Source organism: Schistocerca nitens, chromosome 10 (genome assembly GCF_023898315.1).
Source record: "Schistocerca nitens isolate TAMUIC-IGC-003100 chromosome 10, iqSchNite1.1, whole genome shotgun sequence".
Taxonomy (NCBI): Eukaryota; Metazoa; Arthropoda; class Insecta; order Orthoptera; family Acrididae; genus Schistocerca; species Schistocerca nitens.
The window spans coordinates 210,289,843-210,307,862 of record NC_064623.1 but is presented as its reverse complement, the minus strand read 5'-3'; the positions used below and the strand labels follow the sequence as shown (position 1 = coordinate 210,307,862).

General features: G+C 44.6%; 1 protein-coding gene across 1 annotated transcript in view; it reads left to right on the top strand.

The window, feature by feature from the left end:
- The window catches only part of LOC126210662 (ATP-binding cassette sub-family B member 10, mitochondrial-like), a 137,531-nt gene that overhangs the window by 14,680 nt on the left and 104,831 nt on the right, over nucleotides 1-18,020 (top strand). Inside the window, exon 3 of the mRNA XM_049939993.1 lies at nucleotides 17,718-17,920. Within this exon, the coding sequence (XP_049795950.1) occupies nucleotides 17,718-17,920 (203 nt within the window). The remainder of the gene's footprint in view (nucleotides 1-17,717; nucleotides 17,921-18,020) is intronic.

Here is an 18,020-nt window from a genome sequence, read left to right as displayed (position 1 = left end):
CATCTAATCCAGCTATGTGGTTTTGATTTTATCTTCACCTTAGTGGTAGTTATGACAGATTGTGGTCTAATAAATGGAGTCATCGTGCCTGCCCAGGCCAGCCTATCAGTTTGTCATTGCCACTGCTTCCTGAGTGACCAGGGGGGCATAGCAAGTTTACCACGTGATTTTCCCTTGTCTCCCAAGGATGCCAGGGCATTCTTTGATCTTGTTGAAGGAGCTGATAGTGTTCAGAGCTGCTTAGCTGTCTGAATATATGTAGAAGGTACAATCCGTATAACACCTACATAAATTCTCCTCCACACACACACACACACACACACACACACACACACACAGAGAGAGAGAGAGAGAGAGAGAGAGAGAGAGAGAGAGAGAGAGAGATAGTGGATATTTTCACCTGGAGTACTGTGACCAGCTTCCCTAGGACAGCTCTCTGTAGTATAGGCTGCACCCCATATACTTTGGCCCCACTGCCTTCATCTGTTTTCAAGTAGCCCAGAAAACCAGAGTACATCTCCTGATGGGTGTTGGTTCATTCCTCCACTGCTCCCTTCCTCCAGGTGTTACATTGAAAGTTTCTTCAGATCAGGTGGAAGTTATTGTATGGTCAGCTGGCATTTCTCCAAACATTCCTATACTTACCACACTCACTATACTGGTGTGAGATTATGGATATTGTAAAGGAATCCTGTTGTTTCCAGTTTTTAACCTGTATGCCCCTGCATTCATTGTAATTCAGAGGTACAGCGGATGCATGTCCTGCATGGTCTCCATCCCAGCACAATCTGCACCTTGGCAAGCTCCTTAGCAACCACCTTCTGTTCTACCCCCTGCGGGTCCGGGGGTTAGAATAGGCCCGAGGTATTCCTGCCTGTCGTAAGAGGCGACTAAAAGGAGTCCATCCCCCTCAAGGGGGTAGTTAGCGCCTGCGTCCGGAGACTGACAGTTCCACGACCTATATTTGTGGTCTTTTTGGTTTTTCACTTCTCGTTTCTTCCTTCCTTTGGTTGGTTCCTTTCTTTGTTCTTCTCCATCTCACTGTCTTCCTTACTCTTTCCCTTGCCTTCTTCTCCTTGCCTTCTCTGGTCTCCGCCTCGGCGTTTGAGACAGTCTGTCCTCTCTCTCTTCCTTTTCCTCTTCTTCCTTCCTCCCTGTGTGCGCCTGAAGGCCGACCCACGCGTTCGCACGCGTAGCCGGTGATGGGGTAACACGTAATTCCCCGCCCTGGGTAGACAAGTAAGGCACGCACGTACCCCCTGGTAAAGGCCAGGCCCGGGGAGGGGTGATTGCCTGAGCTGATACCTTCTGACCATGCCGATTGGTCCCTCCGTCTGTTTCTCGGGAGGTGTGACCTGAGGTGTAAACATTCACCTAAGGTGGGAGTGCCCTCTGAGAGGGTCCCCATAAGGAAGGAGCGCGCCATCGGAGACGCTGGCAATCGTGGGGGATTCCTCCGCAATGGATTTCTCTTCTTCTCTCTCGACTTCTGCCCACAAACGGAAACATGACCAGCCACCAGTGACAAAAGTACTACCGCCTGCCCCACAGTTCCTCGTCGTTTCTCGATCTGAGGACGGAAAGGATTTCTCCTCTGTCAACACTTTCCTTGTCAACTCCTGTTAACTCAGACACTGCTCTGATTGTTAAACGGCGATCTTGTCGAACAAGTTTACCGATTTTTTCAATGTTTGCATCAGTTTTTGCTGACAATGGTCTGCCAGTGCGAGTGTCATCACTGGTGTCTTCGCGGCCATCTTTAAATTGTTTAAACCACTCAAACACTTGTGTTCGCGATAAACAATCATCGCCGTACACTTGTTGTAACATTACAAACGTTTCACTTGCAGATTTTCCTAGTTTGAAACAAAATTTGATGTTAACACGCTGTTCTTTCTGTACACTCAACATTTTCCGACGCACAGACAAAACGTCAACTACTTAAAACAGACGCCACGGGCAGACTGAGTGCAGGAGGCAGATGAAACTCGAGCAGTAGGCGGAGCGAGAGTCACGTGACAGGCCACGCGACTTTCAGCCTTATTGCATTTGTTTTATTGTTTCACCAGTACTAGTCCGGTTTTTTTCTAGCCACACCTCTTATACTAGATCCCTCGACGGATTGACTGACGAGGAGATTCAGTCTTTCCTCGCTGAGCAGGGCGTGACAGCTGTCCATAGGGTCATGAAAAAGGTCAACAATGACCTTGTACCGACCCGGACACTTTTCTTGACCTTTGATAGTGTTCAGCTGCCATCGCGCATCAAAGCGGGCTACGAGGTTATTTCTGTTCGCCCCTATGTCCCGACACCTACGCGCTGCTACCAGTGTCGGCGTTTTAATTACACTCGCCAGTCTTGTTCCAATGTGGCTAAATGTGTCACTTGTGGCAGGGATGCCCATGAGGGTGACTGTCCACCTCCGTCTGCTCGTTGTGTGAACTGTCAGGGTGACCATGCAGCGTCCTCCCGCGACTGTCCCATCTATAAGGAAGAACGCTGTATCCAAGAAATTTGGGTCAAAGAGAAAGTGTCCACCTCGGCTGCTCGCAAGCTGTTTGCTAGTAGGAAGCCCACGCTGCTCCCAGCGGGGAAATACAGTACTGTCCTCGCCTCTCCTCGGACTACCAGGGAGGTGGCAACCCAGACATGCGATCTGACCTTCAGCACCACGGTCGTCCGTTCGGCCAGTGCTAAGATCGCGCGGTCAACGTCCCCTCTTCCTCCCATCACCCCACAGACACAAGCCCCTTCATCAGCTTCTGCTAAGACGAAGACCCAGAAGTCAGATGCACGGGCCTTCAAGAAGGAACCGTCCCGTGCAGACTTCCTACGTACCTCGACCTCCCAGTCATCGACCAGTACTTCCACCAAACGACCTTCCAAGAAGGCTCATAGGAAGCACAGTTCTCCTTCTCCGCCACGGCGCATTTCTTCTCCTGCGCCACCCAGCGGTTGCCGCCCCAGGCCGTCATCCATTTCGCCTGGATGCACCGCTGGTAGCCGAACATCTGGCCGTTCACCGGCGGAGGAAGCTCCCCCTCCCGGCCATCTCTACCAAGATGGCCGATGAACCTATAGAACCAATGGACGCTGACTGTCCGCCTACTGATAGCGGCGGCAGTGCTCGCTCGAAGCCAGGCCCTCAGCGGCCTTCGAGGTGACCCCTTCTTTCATCTTCCTTCTCTTCTTATGATGGCACTTATTCACTGGAATATTCGCAGCATTCGCTCCAACCGAGAGGACTTGAAGTTGCTGCTCCGCTTGCACCGTCCGCTCATCGTAGCCCTCCAGGAAACGAAGCTACGCCCATGCGATCAAATTGCCTTGGCGCACTACACCTCTGTGCGTTTTGACCTACCCCCTGTGGTAGGTATTCCGACTCGTGGAGGGGTTATGTTGCTGGTCCGGGATGATATTTACTACAATCCCATCACATTGCACACCGGCCTGCAGGCAGTTGCCATCCGAATTACTCTCCCCACTTTTACATTTTACATTTGTACCGTTTACACTCCATCGTCGTCTGCCGTTACCAGGGCAGACATGTTGCACCTTATTGCTCAGCTACCTGCACCATTTTTGTTAACTGGAGACTTCAATGCCCACCATCCCCTTTGGGGCTCTCCAGCATCCTGCCCGAGGGGCTCCCTGTTAGCAGACCTTTTCAACCAGCTCAATCTTGTCTGCCTCAATACTGGCGCCCCTACTTTTCTTTTGGACACATCTCACACCTATTCCCATTTAGACCTCTCTATATGTACTACCCAACTTGCACGCCGGTTTGAGTGGTATGCACTTTCTGATACATATTCGAGCGACCACTTCCTGTGTGTTATCCATCTCCTGCAGCATACCCCCTCTCCGTGCTCATCTAGTTGGACCATCTCCAAAGCAGACTGGGGGCTCTTCTCTTCCAGGGCAACCTTTCAGGATCAAACCTTCACAAGCTGCGATCGTCAGGTCGCACACCTCACGGAAGTCATTCTCACTGCTGCTGAATATTCCATCCCTCACCCTACTTCTTCTCCACGTCGCGTACCGGTCCCCTGGTGGACCGCAGCATGTAGAGACGCTTTACGTGCTCGTCGACGTGCTTTACACACCTTTAAATGCCACCCTACACTGGCGAATTGTATCACTTATAAACGATTACATGCACAGTGTCGTCGTATTATTAAAGAAAGCAAGAAAGCCAGCTGGGCTGCTTTCACAAGCACCTTCAACAGTTTTACTCCTTCTTCTGTTGTCTGGGGTAGCCTGCGCCGGCTATCTGGCACTAAGGTCCACTCACCAGTTTCTGGCTTGACGGTCGCGAATGACGTCGTTGTGGCCCCTGAGGATGTCTCCAATGCCTTCGGCCGCTTTTTCGCAGAGGTTTCGAGCTCCGCTCATTACCACCCTGCCTTCCTCCCCCGCAAACAGGCAGAGGAGGCTAGGCCACCTAACTTACGCTCCTCGAATCGTGAAAGTTATAATGCCCCATTCACCATGCGGGAACTCGAAAACGCACTTGCCCGGTCACGGTCCTCCGCTCCAGGGCCTGATTCTATTCATATTCAGATGCTGAAGAACCTTTCTCCTGCGGGTAAAGGTTTTCTTCTTCATACTTACAATCGCATCTGGATTGAGGGGCATGTTCCCGCATGCTGGCGCGAGTCTATTGTTGTCCCGATTCCTAAGCCGGGGAAGGACAAGCACTTGCCTTCCAGTTATCGACCCATCTCGCTTACCAGCTGTGTCTGTAAAGTGATGGAGCGAATGGTTAACTCTCGTCTGGTGTGGCTGCTCGAGTCTCGACGCCTACTTACCAATGTACAATGTGGATTTCGTAGGCGCCGCTCGGCTGTTGACCATCTGGTTACCTTGTCGACCTTCATTATGAATAACTTCTTGCGGAAGCGCCCGACCGCGGCTGTGTTCTTTGATTTGGAGGAGGCTTACGATACCTGTTGGAGGGCGGGCGTTCTCCGCACCATGCATACATGGGGCCTTCGCGGTCGCCTCCCTCTTTTTATTCGTTCCTTTCTCATGGATCGACAGTTCAGGGTACGTGTGGGTTCTGTCCTGTCAGACACCTTTCGCCTGGAGAATGGGGTGCCACAGGGCTCAGGTTTGAGCGTCGCTCTCTTCGCCATAGCGATCAATCCAATAATGGATTGCCTCCCAGCTGATGTATCAGGCTCCCTTTTCGTGGACGATTTTACCATCTATTGCAGCGCGCAGCGTACATGTTTCCTGGAGCGCTGTCTTCAGCGTTCTCTTGACCATCTTTACTCCTGGAGTGTCGCCAATGGCTTCCATTTTTCTGCCGAGAAGACGGTCTGTATTAACTTCTGGCGCTACAAAGAGTATCTCCCACCGTCCTTACGACTCGGTCCCGTTGCTCTCCCATTCGTGAAGGCAACAAAATTTTTAGGTCTTACATTTGACAGGAAACTTAGCTGGTCTCCACATGTGTCATATTTGGCTGCCTGTTGTACCCGTTCTCTAAATGTCCGTGTTCTCAGTGGTATGTCGTGGGGAGCGGATCGAACCGTCCTACTTCGTCTATATCGGTCGATCGTCCTCTCCAAGCTGGATTATGGGGGCTTTGTATACTCCTCTGCACGGCCATCCATCTTACGCCACCTCGACTCCATACAACATCGGGGTTTACGACTTGCGATCGGAGCGTTTTATACTAGTCCCGTCGAGAGTCGTCATGCTGACGCTGGTGAATTGCCACTCACCTACCGGCGCGATATACTGCTTTGTCGGTATGCCTGTCGGCTACTGTCAATGCCCGACCACCCGTCTTATCGTTCCTTTTTTGACGACTCTCTCGACTGTCAATACGGGTTGTATGTCTCTGCCCTGCTACCCCCTGGAGTTCGCTTTTGTCGCCTCCTTCAACACCTTAATTTTTCACTCCCTGCAACCTTTCGAGTGGGCGAGAGCCACACGCCACCTTGGCTTCAGGCTCAGGTTCGCGTTCACCTTGACCTCAGCTCGCTCCTAAAGGAGGTTACCCCCGGTTCGGTCTACCACTCCCGTTTTGTCGAACTTCGTTCGAAGTTCATTAATATGACCTTTATTTATACAGATGGCTCAAAGACCAATGACGGGGTCGGGTGTTCCTTTATTGTTGGGGCACAAAGTTTCAAATACCGGCTCCATGGCCATTGTTCGGTCTTCACAGCTGAGCTCTTTGCCCTCTACCAGGCTGTTCTTTACATCTGCCGCCACCGACATTCTGCTTATGTCATCTGCTCCGATTCCCTGAGCGCCATCCAGAGCCTCAGTGATCCGTATCCGGTTCACCCTTTCATGCACCAGATCCAACACTCTCTTCAGCAGCTGGTGGATGTCGGTTCTCCGGTTAGCTTTATGTGGGTTCCTGGCCATGTCGGTATCCCTGGGAACGAAGCTGCAGATGCCGCGGCCAAGGCTGCGGTCCTCCAGCCTCGGACAGCTTCTTGTTGTGTCCCTTCGTCAGATTGTAGCAGGGTAACTTGTCGGCTCATTTTATCGCTGTGGCATGCCAATTGGGCTGCACTTACGGACAACAAGCTTCGGGCCTTGAAGCCTCTTCCCGCGGCTTGTCCTCCTCCCGCCCTTCTCGGCGGGAGGAGGTCGTTTTGGCCCGGTTACGAATTGGACACTGCCGGTTCAGCCATCGCCATCTGCTGACGGCTGCGCCGGCGCCGTTCTGCCCATGTGGGCAATTGCTGACGGACCACCACATTTTAACGTCCTGTCCGGATTTTAACACACTGCGTCTTGATCTTGGCCTGCCATGTACTCTAGATGCCATTTTAGCGGATGACCCATGAGCAGCTGCTCGCGTTCTTCGTTTTATCAACTTGACAAACCTCTCTAAGGACATTTGATTATTCTGTTTTTTTTTAATCCTGTGCCTGTCAGTCTGTCTTTTATCGTGTTTTCCCTTTTAGTTGCTGTTTTAAACTTGTGCCTCGTGGTGCATTCCTAACGTAGTCTGGGCGCTAATGACAATTGAAGTTGTGCGCCCTAAAACCACAAAAAAAAAAAAAAAAAAACCCTTCTGTTCTATTTTATTCCACCACACTGTAGCCTAATAACTTACTATAAGTCATATGTATATATCCAGTACACACTCCTACATTTAGACCTCAGTTTTTACCGTGGGCCCTTCTAGTGCTCATAAGAGTACGTTTTGCCTTTGAACAAATATTATTTATATGAGGAGGCCATGTTAGTTTCGCATGCAGGGTTGTCCCTAGATAATTTACTTCCCCCTCTACTTGTAGAGTTTTCAGTATTTTTACTGGATTTGCTTCCTCATAAATGGTACTAAAACATTTTTCTTAGAAATGACACATACAGCCTCCTTTCTATACAAGTTTTTCACAGTCTAGTGCTCACTGTGCCCCATTGTTCTAACAAATTTGCTGAGTATTACCATAACTAAATCGTCTGCGTATCAGCAACAGATTTAGTCTCAAATATTTAACTCTTCAGTTACTTCATTCACCACCAAATCCCACAGTAGAGGGACAAAATCCCTACTTGTAGATACCGCCTGCTGCTGATGATCATCATTTTCTCATTCATCATGATGGCTCCTGCTTTTCTTTTATGTAGCATGGTCATAATCCACCTGCATTAGGTAGTCTGTCCTGTGCTCTTCCGCAGCTCTACCATGGATTCGAAGGCTGTATTGCTAAAAGCCCCCTCGGTATCCAGAATGATGCAGAGAGCTATTTCCTGAAAGTGCAGAGCTTTTTCCACCTTCCCAACTTTGTGAAGTGCAGTTTCACATGATTTGCCTGGTTCACTTGCATGTTGGTTTACATGTAGAAGAAGTTACCTTAGCCGTGGTATGATCAATTCTCCCTGGCTTTGGAATGAAAACAACCCCCCTGTCCTCTGAGCATTAGTAATGATTCCTGCTGGTACACTGACCCTAAACAGTGTACATAGGAATCTAATTAAATCCTGTCCTCCTTGTTGCAATAGAGTTGGAAAGATACGATCTGGGCCTTGTGCCATGAATGGTTAAACATTCCCACTGCCCACTGAATTTTTATTTTGAGATCAGCACATTCTTTGGCAGATTCCCATTTTTTCCCCTTGGATCACCTGTAAATCAATGCCTTTTAGGGACTGACTCCTGGTCTGTGTTATCTGTCAGAGTGCACTAAGAGAAGTGAGTCTTCAGGAGCACATCCAGCATTTCACTCTCTGTTCCTATGTACCCACCATCTGCCTTTCTTGGAGTGCATCCTGGATTAATTAGTATTCTAGTGAGGATTTTGTGAAGTTTAGCACAAGTATCTGTACTAGCCAGTTCCTCACAGTATACCTTCCAAGAAGACAACTTCGCTTGCTTGATCACAAGGTTGTATTAACAAGGACATCCTGATATTTTGTGCATTTTCCTTTCTTTCTTGCAAGGTTGAACAGACTTTTCTGCTTCTTTTGCACTTCTAGATTGTTGTTTCACCAAAATGCATTTCTGTTTTTTCGGTTCGTGATGATTTGTAAGTTTTGTAAATACGAGGTCATAATGGCGGATGTCACTGTGTGTGTTATTTCCTCATTGAGTCCCAGTCTGTTTTACTGGGGATTCCTATTGTTTATGGTCTTTTTAACACCTGTTTCAATCTCAGACTTAACATATGTGTGGTGAGATAGGGGTGGGGCCATTTCCATATGCCAATGTTTGACACAACTACACATTAAAGTGGTCCTGAAAGTTATATCAATTACTTTTTCCTGTCTTTTGCTCCTGAAGGTAGGTTCCCTATTAAAAATTTCCAGATAATTTTGTATTAGAAATCGGGGTAGGTGCTCACCTCTGCTGTTGGTGTCGCTGCTTCCCCACACTAGGCTGTGAACATTGGCATCACAACCAACTTCATTCAGCTGTGAGCGACTAACTGCCAGTCTCCACTCTTGCTCGGAAGGAAGAGTATTGTTCTCATAAGGAAGGTAAGCCGAGTTCATTACAATTTCCCTCATGCTTCCTTCCTCACATTGTTTCGTCCTGATGGTCAGTAAGTCTATGGAACAGAAGCTTGCCATCGGCATGAATTAAATTCCATTCTTAAAACAAACAAATACTCCGGAGTTCTTTATATTTTTAGAATAAATCAACTTACCTCCAGTTCCTCCGAGGCCTGAATAGCCTCTTTACATAGATAGGTTTACTGTATCTGGGCCACTTCTACTTCCTGTCTTCACAGATGACTGCTCAAGTTGGCAGTTGTCCATTTACTATGTTGCAGGTTTATGTGCAGTATTTGCAGCCTCCACTATGGTTGCATTCAATGTAATTGATTATCCAGATGGCAACCTTCAAAAACCCGAAGTACTGTTTTGGTTCTTCCACCACAAGCATTTGGCCATCCGATACATCCCATCGGTCGATTACCCTCATATTCCCTGTTGAGACCTGGCTCTGCACCTTTAGTTTTGTGATCAGAGTCTGGAGGATTATCCTTAAGAAGTTACGGTACCCAAATTGATAACTTTGCAGTCTTGAAGAGCTCATCAACTGTCTTCACCAGCAGCTTTGCCTCCTCCCATGGAAATATCTTGGACACCACATCTTTAAGCCACGTCACTCTTTGTATCCCCTCAAAAGATAAGAGCACCGTCCTGAACATTGGTCCTGAACTTGTGTTGTTGTTCCCCTCCCCCTTCGTCTCTTCCTCCACCCAGTCTTCTCAAGGAGAGCAGTCTGAACAAGCTACATCTGCTGCAACGTGATGTTGACTAGTGGACATCCATGTTGGATGACCGCCATCCTGAAAAGGATGACCGCCATCCTGAAGATGAGACTGCAATACTATAGGTCTGTTTGCACATTTCTTGCTTCAGCTTTTTCTGGACCGTTTATCCAGAGTAGTGGGAGTATCAGACTCCTTCTTTGTTGTCATGTTTTCAGTCTCAGGGATGGGAGGGGTCTCATTACCCTCTTGCTTCTGAGACAGGCTTTTTGAGGGGGTCTTAGGTTCAAGACTTTTTAGTTGCCCCCATTTTTGTTTAGGAAGCCATTCATTACAGCAGCACATTCTTTCTTTTCTTTGAGAATTTTCTTCCTCTGAGCCCCAGACAAGGATTTAATCTTGATGTGGTTCAACTTCTCACTAATAGTTTCCACTTCTTGGACTGGTCTTTCTCCCCATCCAATAGCAGAAACAGCTTCCATATGCTCCAGCTGTGAAGCTTGAGTGTTTTAGGTCTCATCAAGTCCCTCAGTTTTTGTTTTCTTTTCCAGTTCTCGATTTTTGTCCCAAAAGAATTGGCGATCTATTCAGTTGACACCACAAAACCCCACGTGGTCCAAGCCTAATGACTCGGGGAGGTCACCCGTTATCTCTGAGGCTCCATTAATGACACACCTGCCCGTGTGCCGTGTGCTACTCAGCATGAATCACATCGCACTTTGGGTTGGGTATCTGGGAAACTGGGGAAGGACTGTGGAAGTAGATATGGGAGGGATGGAGTGTTGTGAGGCGATCTTCGTTTGGTTCATCTGTTGAGACCTGTCTGACATGGAAGACCCTGCCAGTAGCTGTCCTACTACAGCCTCAGCTTCAGGCACAAACATTCAAACCTCTGTGCTTGCACAGTACATGGTCAAATGATAGCAGTAAATCATCCTCCCTTTTTCAATCATGTTTATCTAATAAGGGAAAAACTACAGTTCCACGTAATCATGAATGCTGACACATTCACTCTGTTTAGACAGAACTTAATGGTTGAACAATGGGAAGAAGTTTACCAAGAACACACAATAGAGAAAAATTTAATTTTTGCCATAAAATATTCTAATAACACTGTGTCTCTAGTTTTCCAGTAGAATTCATCAGGGACAGTTACAGTCGAAGGTATGAGAAATGTGGCAGATGCCTGGGATTAAAGTATCTCATACCAGGAAGAGTGAGATGTGTTTAAAGCAAAGGACTACCTTTAATCAAGACTTCAGGCTACCAAGCAGTCTTGGAAAAATTCATCACCTTGTCAAAAAGTAAAACATCCAGAATTCCAAGAAGAAAGCACAGAAAATTTGATGTATTATTAGACATGAAGCAAATAAGCATAGTAAGGCAAACAATGTTCAACTCCTCCATCACAATAGCTGCAAGACAGGTGATGTTAAATTCAAACCACTGGCCATTAAATTCGACACCAAATTTGATAGATAACTGGTAGAGAGGTCACAAAAATCAAAAGCAGTGGCTTTTCTGGCTGTGATGACACATCAGCCAATGGACTAGAATATTGTGCTGACTTCGTACAATCCAACCCCTCTCCCACCCCACCCCCCCCTTCCCAGCCTTGAACTGCCTTTCTAACCAGTGTGAACCTGTATTTTCTGAGACACTACAGTATATGGTAGTTGTAAAAACAGAGATAAGCAGTTGACCTCTAATTGTAACACCACCTCCTTCTTTCCCACATCCTCAAAATTTTTAGGGGAGAAATTTTTAATAGCAGCCAATTGCTTGTCTGTCAGCAGCATTTCAACAACCGCTCAGTCTGGGTTCTGTAATGGATGTTCTACAAAATGAGGAAAATATGATCTCACAAATTCAATTCTGGTACAACAAAACAAGAAAAACTATCCTTTTGCCATTTTCTGTGACCTTATCAAGGGCTTTGATGTTTGTATATATAAAAAAAGGGGGTTGGGAAGTTAAAGGCCTCCCTCCTTGCATGGATAGCATCATATCTCAACAATGAGAAACAGATGTTCATATCAACAAATGATTCTAAAGGATTTAAACTAAGTGGGGAAAAATTAAATATGAAGTCCCATTGCTCTTACTCCTGTTATTGAGCTTCTTAATTTACCAATTATATTAGAGGGCTCTTCTGAAACTGTGATGTTTTATAATGAAACACGTATACTGGTAAAGGACCCAAACAAATCAACACCAGAAACAGCCAGGAGCCATGCTTACCATTGGTTCATACCAAGTAGCTTAACCCGTGTGTATCCTCAGAGTCTTTCTCAGTGGCGTGCTTCAGTAAAATCTTCTCAGTTTACTTAACAAAAACACTCCAGCTTTCGATAGCTGTCTCCATCACCACCACCAGGAGTTAAAATCACTGACTGCTGGGGCTAGCATGGTGCTCTACTTATGCAGATGCAGTGGCAGCGACTGGAACCTTCCAAAGAAGGCTGGAGTGGCTCATGCACGGAAGGCAAATTGGGCATCTCCTGGCAGCTCTGTCTCACTGTGGGACCGAGTGACATCAGATAGCGTGAGAGTCCGGAGCCACATTTGAAACTGCTGCTCCAGCACCCCTACAAGTGTCAAGGATCCATCTTTGCTTTCGCTCGATGTCCAAAGCCCGCCCCTATGCCCTACTAAATGTGTACCCCTGGCCTATCTTAAAATTGTTGCTGTTTGTTCTAATTTCAGCCACCTCTTTCATAACAGAATCCCATTATGATGTACAATCAGTTCATCCACCTACAGATTTGGAAAACATCTTGGAGGGGACACTACAAACCTCACGTTGTTAACTCGCAGTCATTTGTTGAGAACCTTAGAAAAATAAAGTTAGGCCAAAATGATATAATGGTTAGTGTGGGTGTTGTGTCACTTTTTACAAGGTGTTAGTAAAAGACATGCTGGATATTTCGGCCCAACAGCTTCCACCTAAGATTGTCAAGCTGTTCTGTCATGCCTTAACGATCACATAGTTCCTGTACTGCAACCAATATTATGAGATGACAGATGGCGCAGCCATGGAATCCCTGCTGTCTCCAGGCATCATGAACTTTCACATGGATCACTTTTAGGAACAGAGCTCTGAACTCTGTAAGGTTGCATTCCTCTTGTTTCCTGTGACAGGTGTTACACTATCATATTTCTTTGTCAAAGTTGATATGTCAAATATTTATGTAAAAGAAATTTGATGGTGTAATAGGGAACCTTGTTACATCTCGCCTGTTTTAAAATAAATATGATCAAATCTAGGTCCTCATCATAGATTTGATCATAAAAGTTGTTCGTCTTCTGTTCACTGCAATGTGAAATGTAACTGCTTCGAGCACTGGCATCGCTGCAGCTATTTGATGTCTCTGTAGTGTGTTTGTAAACAAGGCTTCAAAGTTAGTTTGTTTCTTCGACACTTTTTCTTTTTTTTTAATAAACTTGCTTTGACTAGGGTGTGTGGTGAGCAAGGGATACAGTGCAAGCTATTGTGTGTTGATGGGCAGGTGGAATATGCTGCAGGCGACTTTGTGTTCACAATCACAGCTACAGTTATCCACCTCTACATCTGGAAATATCCAGGCAGCTTTTCAGCAAGCCAGAATAGAAGATGTGGCCACACTCTAAAATAAAAAATTCTTTCTTAGCTTTCCATTGTATTTTGTCAATTTTTGAACTCTAGATGGCACATGTTAAAAAGCTCTTCATCTGTTTCATACTTTTTATTTATTTTGTGGTTGTTGGAACACTAATTCCATTAATTAAATTATCCAAAATTAAAAATAGTTCTTATTGCCCATATAGTGGACTTAACATTCATGTATGTTCAGTGCTTCATAAATTGCTTCACATGTTTCTGGATTTATTTTGGTTAATGTGCAATGTGGTATTCGGGTGCTGTGTTGTAACTAGAGTAGCTCTCTCATGTATCAAGAAATCGTGGTGTCACAGTTTGCCTGTCTTTTACACGTATAGCATGTCTCAAGACAGTATTCTGTTTTGTAATATGAGAAGCCAGTTTACTGAGCAAATACTGAAATATACTGTCATCCATTTCTAAATAATTTTTATATTAAGACTTGACTTCCTCCAGTTTCATCTCTCAGAACAAATTTTGCTGAATGCTTTTATTATCTTGACGTAATGCATGTTGCTTCATGCAAGTATGTTTCCTTTTTTTCTACTGCTTTCTTCCAAATACACACACAATGCAATTGTGGTACTAGCAACTGCTGCGCATAATAACAAGTTGTCACCTGCCAACTTGAAATTTGACAAAAAATATGGCGACAGTGTAATACCCCTTTTTAGCACCACGTCAAAGATCTATGTTGAAGAAATTTGACGAATATTTGATCAGTTTATTTGTCAAAGAAATATGATAGTGTAAACCACCGTATGGTACGTTGATGACACATTCTTGATATGGCCTCATGGTGAAAACTCATGGCAGCAGATCATCGACTACATGAACAGTGTCTGTCCCAGAATTAAATTCACTGTCCGGTTGGAGAGGGATGGCAAGCTTCCATTCTTTAACGATTTAGCTGAGCAGAAAGTGGTCACCCAATATATAGGAAATCTACGCAGGCTGACCTGTAGTTGAATGTCAATAGTTTTCGTCGCACTGCACACAAGAAAGCAGTCCTGAGTAGTTCACAGGGCAGAGAGAACTTTTGATGATGACCATCTAGAGTCTGAATTTGTAGCATCTGAAGTGCATGTTCAGAGAAAATACTTACTTGCAAGGGAGAAATAGCAAAAGCTTTCAGGTGTCACCAGTGAAAGATGCCTCGTGAATCATCAGAAGAAGCCAAGCCAGTTGCTCTCCTTCCATACTGTGGAGCAATGACTAACAACATAGGACCTTTGTTGAAGAGGTGTGTACTAGACCAGTGTTTCGGCCCACCTCCAACATATGAGATATTTTACACTCTGTTAAAGACAACATTATTCTTAGAGTTACTGGTATGTATGGTGTCCTTTGTGAATGTTGTAGCTTTTACATAAGTCAAGCTGTTCACAACTGTTGCTGATCATTGTGCGAAGTATTTATTGTATATTAAACAAAGGGAACTTGAGAAGTCAGGAGTGGCTGAATGTTGCCTAAAAAATGAGCATAAAATACAATTTGAAAATATGAGAATTTTTCTCAAATATCATCATATTGGGATTCTGTTATAAAAGAAGTGGCAGAAACTAGAATAAACAGCAACCATTTTAACAGAGACCAGAGATGCACACTTCGTAGGGCATGGGGTGGGTTTTGGACATTGAGCAAAAGCCAAGACAGAAGCTTGAGGCTTGTAGGGAAATGGGAGTGGCAGTTTCAAAGACTTGTATTACCGAATTCTAAATACATAAAACTGGCTTACAGATGTTAGAAATAGAGATTTCTAGCATTCAGTAGATGAAGCTGCATGTGTGAAACTCCAAGGAATCCATATGGATAAGAAATGGGTTTGGCTCTGGCATGTGGATTAATTAATGGAAACACTCACTTCTGTCACATTTCACTTAGGAATCTCTCCCACTGTGTTGATCACAACATATTTTTACTCAACAGTGTCTTAGTGCATAATATCCTTGGACAATGTCTCACGAAAAGACTTTGAGAATGTTACACAAAGTTGATAACTGATTGTTCTGCAGGACCCACTGCTGGGACATAGTGCATCTTATACTCACGTGCCGTAATGTTTACTCCTTAATGGTATCTGTAGTTAATAATAAGTTGGAATTTAGTATGAATTGTGAAATCCACAACCACAATACTATTAAAAATTATTTCCATGTAGAATACGTATGCCTGTCTACAGTTCAAAAAGATATTTGTGGTGCAAAAGTCTGACAGGTTGCCAGCAGATATCGTGCAAGAAATTGGAAATCTCTAAATATTCAAAACTAAAATAAAATAAGTATCTTATCAGCCACTCATTTTATAATTTATTGGAATATTAGGACTCAGGGATGTAAATGCTGGTTAATCGTAACGTTCACATCCAATAAACTTTTTGTGCTCCCCTTCTCTGTATACATTCACTACTGCCATTAATTGTATTTTGTATGAGTCCCACACACTGCAACAGTATTGTAAGATGGGACACATAATTGATGTGTAAGCAATCAGTCACTGGGTGAGGGGCTGCAGTGGTTAGCACACACAACTCACATTTGGGAGGACAACGGCTCCAATCGCCACCCAGATTTAGGTTTCCTTGATTTCCTTAAATCGCTCCAAGCAAATTCTGGGATGGTTTCTTTGAAAGGGCACTGCCAGTTTCCTTTCCTGTCCTTCCCTAAACTGCACTTGTGCTCTCTCTAACAGCATTGTCATTGATGGAACATTAAATCCTCTCCTTTGTAGACTGACAGCATTTTCCCAGTATCCTGCCAATGAACCAGAATCTTTTATCTGCCTCACCTACAACATAGCCTTTGTAATCATTCCATTTCATATCCTTACAGATTGCTACATGCGCATTGTGTATGATGTATGTATATGAGCTAACTAATTCCACCTGTGATTCATTGATGATATAGTCACAGGATACTACATTTTTTCTTGTTATGAAGTAATGGACATTAGTGTGGACAATTTTTCATGTAGTACTTTGTTACGACTAACTGCATCATCTCCAAAACGTCTGAGGCTATGATTGATACTGTCTGTTAGGTCATTAGTATACAAGATCAACACTTCTTTGGGGCATGCCTGAAGTTACTTCTACTTGTGTAGATGAACCCCATCTGTGCTAACATACTGATTTGATCTATTTATTCACCCAAGGATCATCTCTCAGTGATATAGGATTGTTATCATAATACAGTGAAAATAAATAGCCCAAAATATACATACACACAGATTATATAAGTGTGCTTTTATGGGGATATGACAGGTAGTTGGCCATGGCCTTGCTGAGGGAACCACTCTGGCATTTTCATGAAGTAGTTTAGGAAAACCATGGCAAACCTAAATTTGGTGGTCAGACAGAGAGCAAACTCCATCCTCCGGAATATGAGGTCAGTGTCTCAATGACTGCACTGCCATATTGGGTAAGTTCCTATTTGTATAATGTTCTTTGATTTAGAAACAGTTTGTACCAGATAAATTATGTCATAAAAAAAGGAAGTAGTTTCGCACCGCATCACTAATGCACCCCCCCCCCTCCCCCCACACACACACACACACAAAGGGCAACCAATGGTGACTCCTGGACCACGAACAGACTCTTATGCTCCTTGCACTGCCTCCAATCTGTTTGGGAAACTGACTCCCATCTTGTAAACATGCAATTATGTCTCATGAACATCTTCATGTTTCCTCAGTTCACCTGAAAAACTGGACAGCATGCTCCCATGATGAGTGAGACATTCAGCTCAGGAGAATGACTAAGCATTACTATCATGTGCTGTATATCTTGGTACAAGATTTTATTGTGCAAGGCATTACATTGTGATGATGTATTGCAGAATGACAGGACGTTGTAATTGTTCCCTTTCAATACTAACCATTGCTTGAGTCCTCTAAGGCCCATGCGCTGTTTATGAAGAATATTTTAGTTGCCTTTCTAAAGAGATATATTTTAGTATTCTTTTTTGTCTCCTTGCACAATTTCATTCTCTGATAGAAAGTGCTGTTTTCAGTTTCCTCTCTTTTTTTTCCTTGACAAATGTAAGTTCTTCATATCTTGAATGCTACAGACTAGTCACAAATATTGTTTGGTTCTCCATATAAGTGCTTTGTTAATAACTGTTGGTGTGGTACCAAGTTAAATGCTTTTTCACAAGTTCAGAAATGATACACTTACCTAACTGCCTCAATCCGTGACCTGTAGGTGGTCTTATGGTAAAAGTGTGAGTTAGGTTTCACACAATTGATGTTTTCAGAGTCCTTCTCAGTTTGCGCAGAGGAGGTCATTCTGTTAGAGATTTATTGCCAGTAAAAAATCCTTTGAGGCTTTAGAAAGTGCTGGCACCATAAAATAATGTATATTTTTTGAAATTTCTGTTTCTCAGGGTACCGCATAACGCAAGCTCTGCGGCAACGGGTGTTTGGCTCGATAGTGAAACAGGAAGTTGCCTTCTTCGACCGTAACAAGACAGGGGAGCTGATCAACCGGCTCTCATCTGACACATCTGTTGTAAGCCAGGCAGTCACTTCCAATGTGTCAGACGGACTGCGCTCCACAGCTATGGCTACTGCAGGTGTTTCTATGATGGTATAAACTGCTTTAAATTATCTTTTGTATGTCTTTCTAGCATGTCTTTATTTATTTATTTATTTATGTATTTATTCGTTCAGTCATTCACTCACTTAAA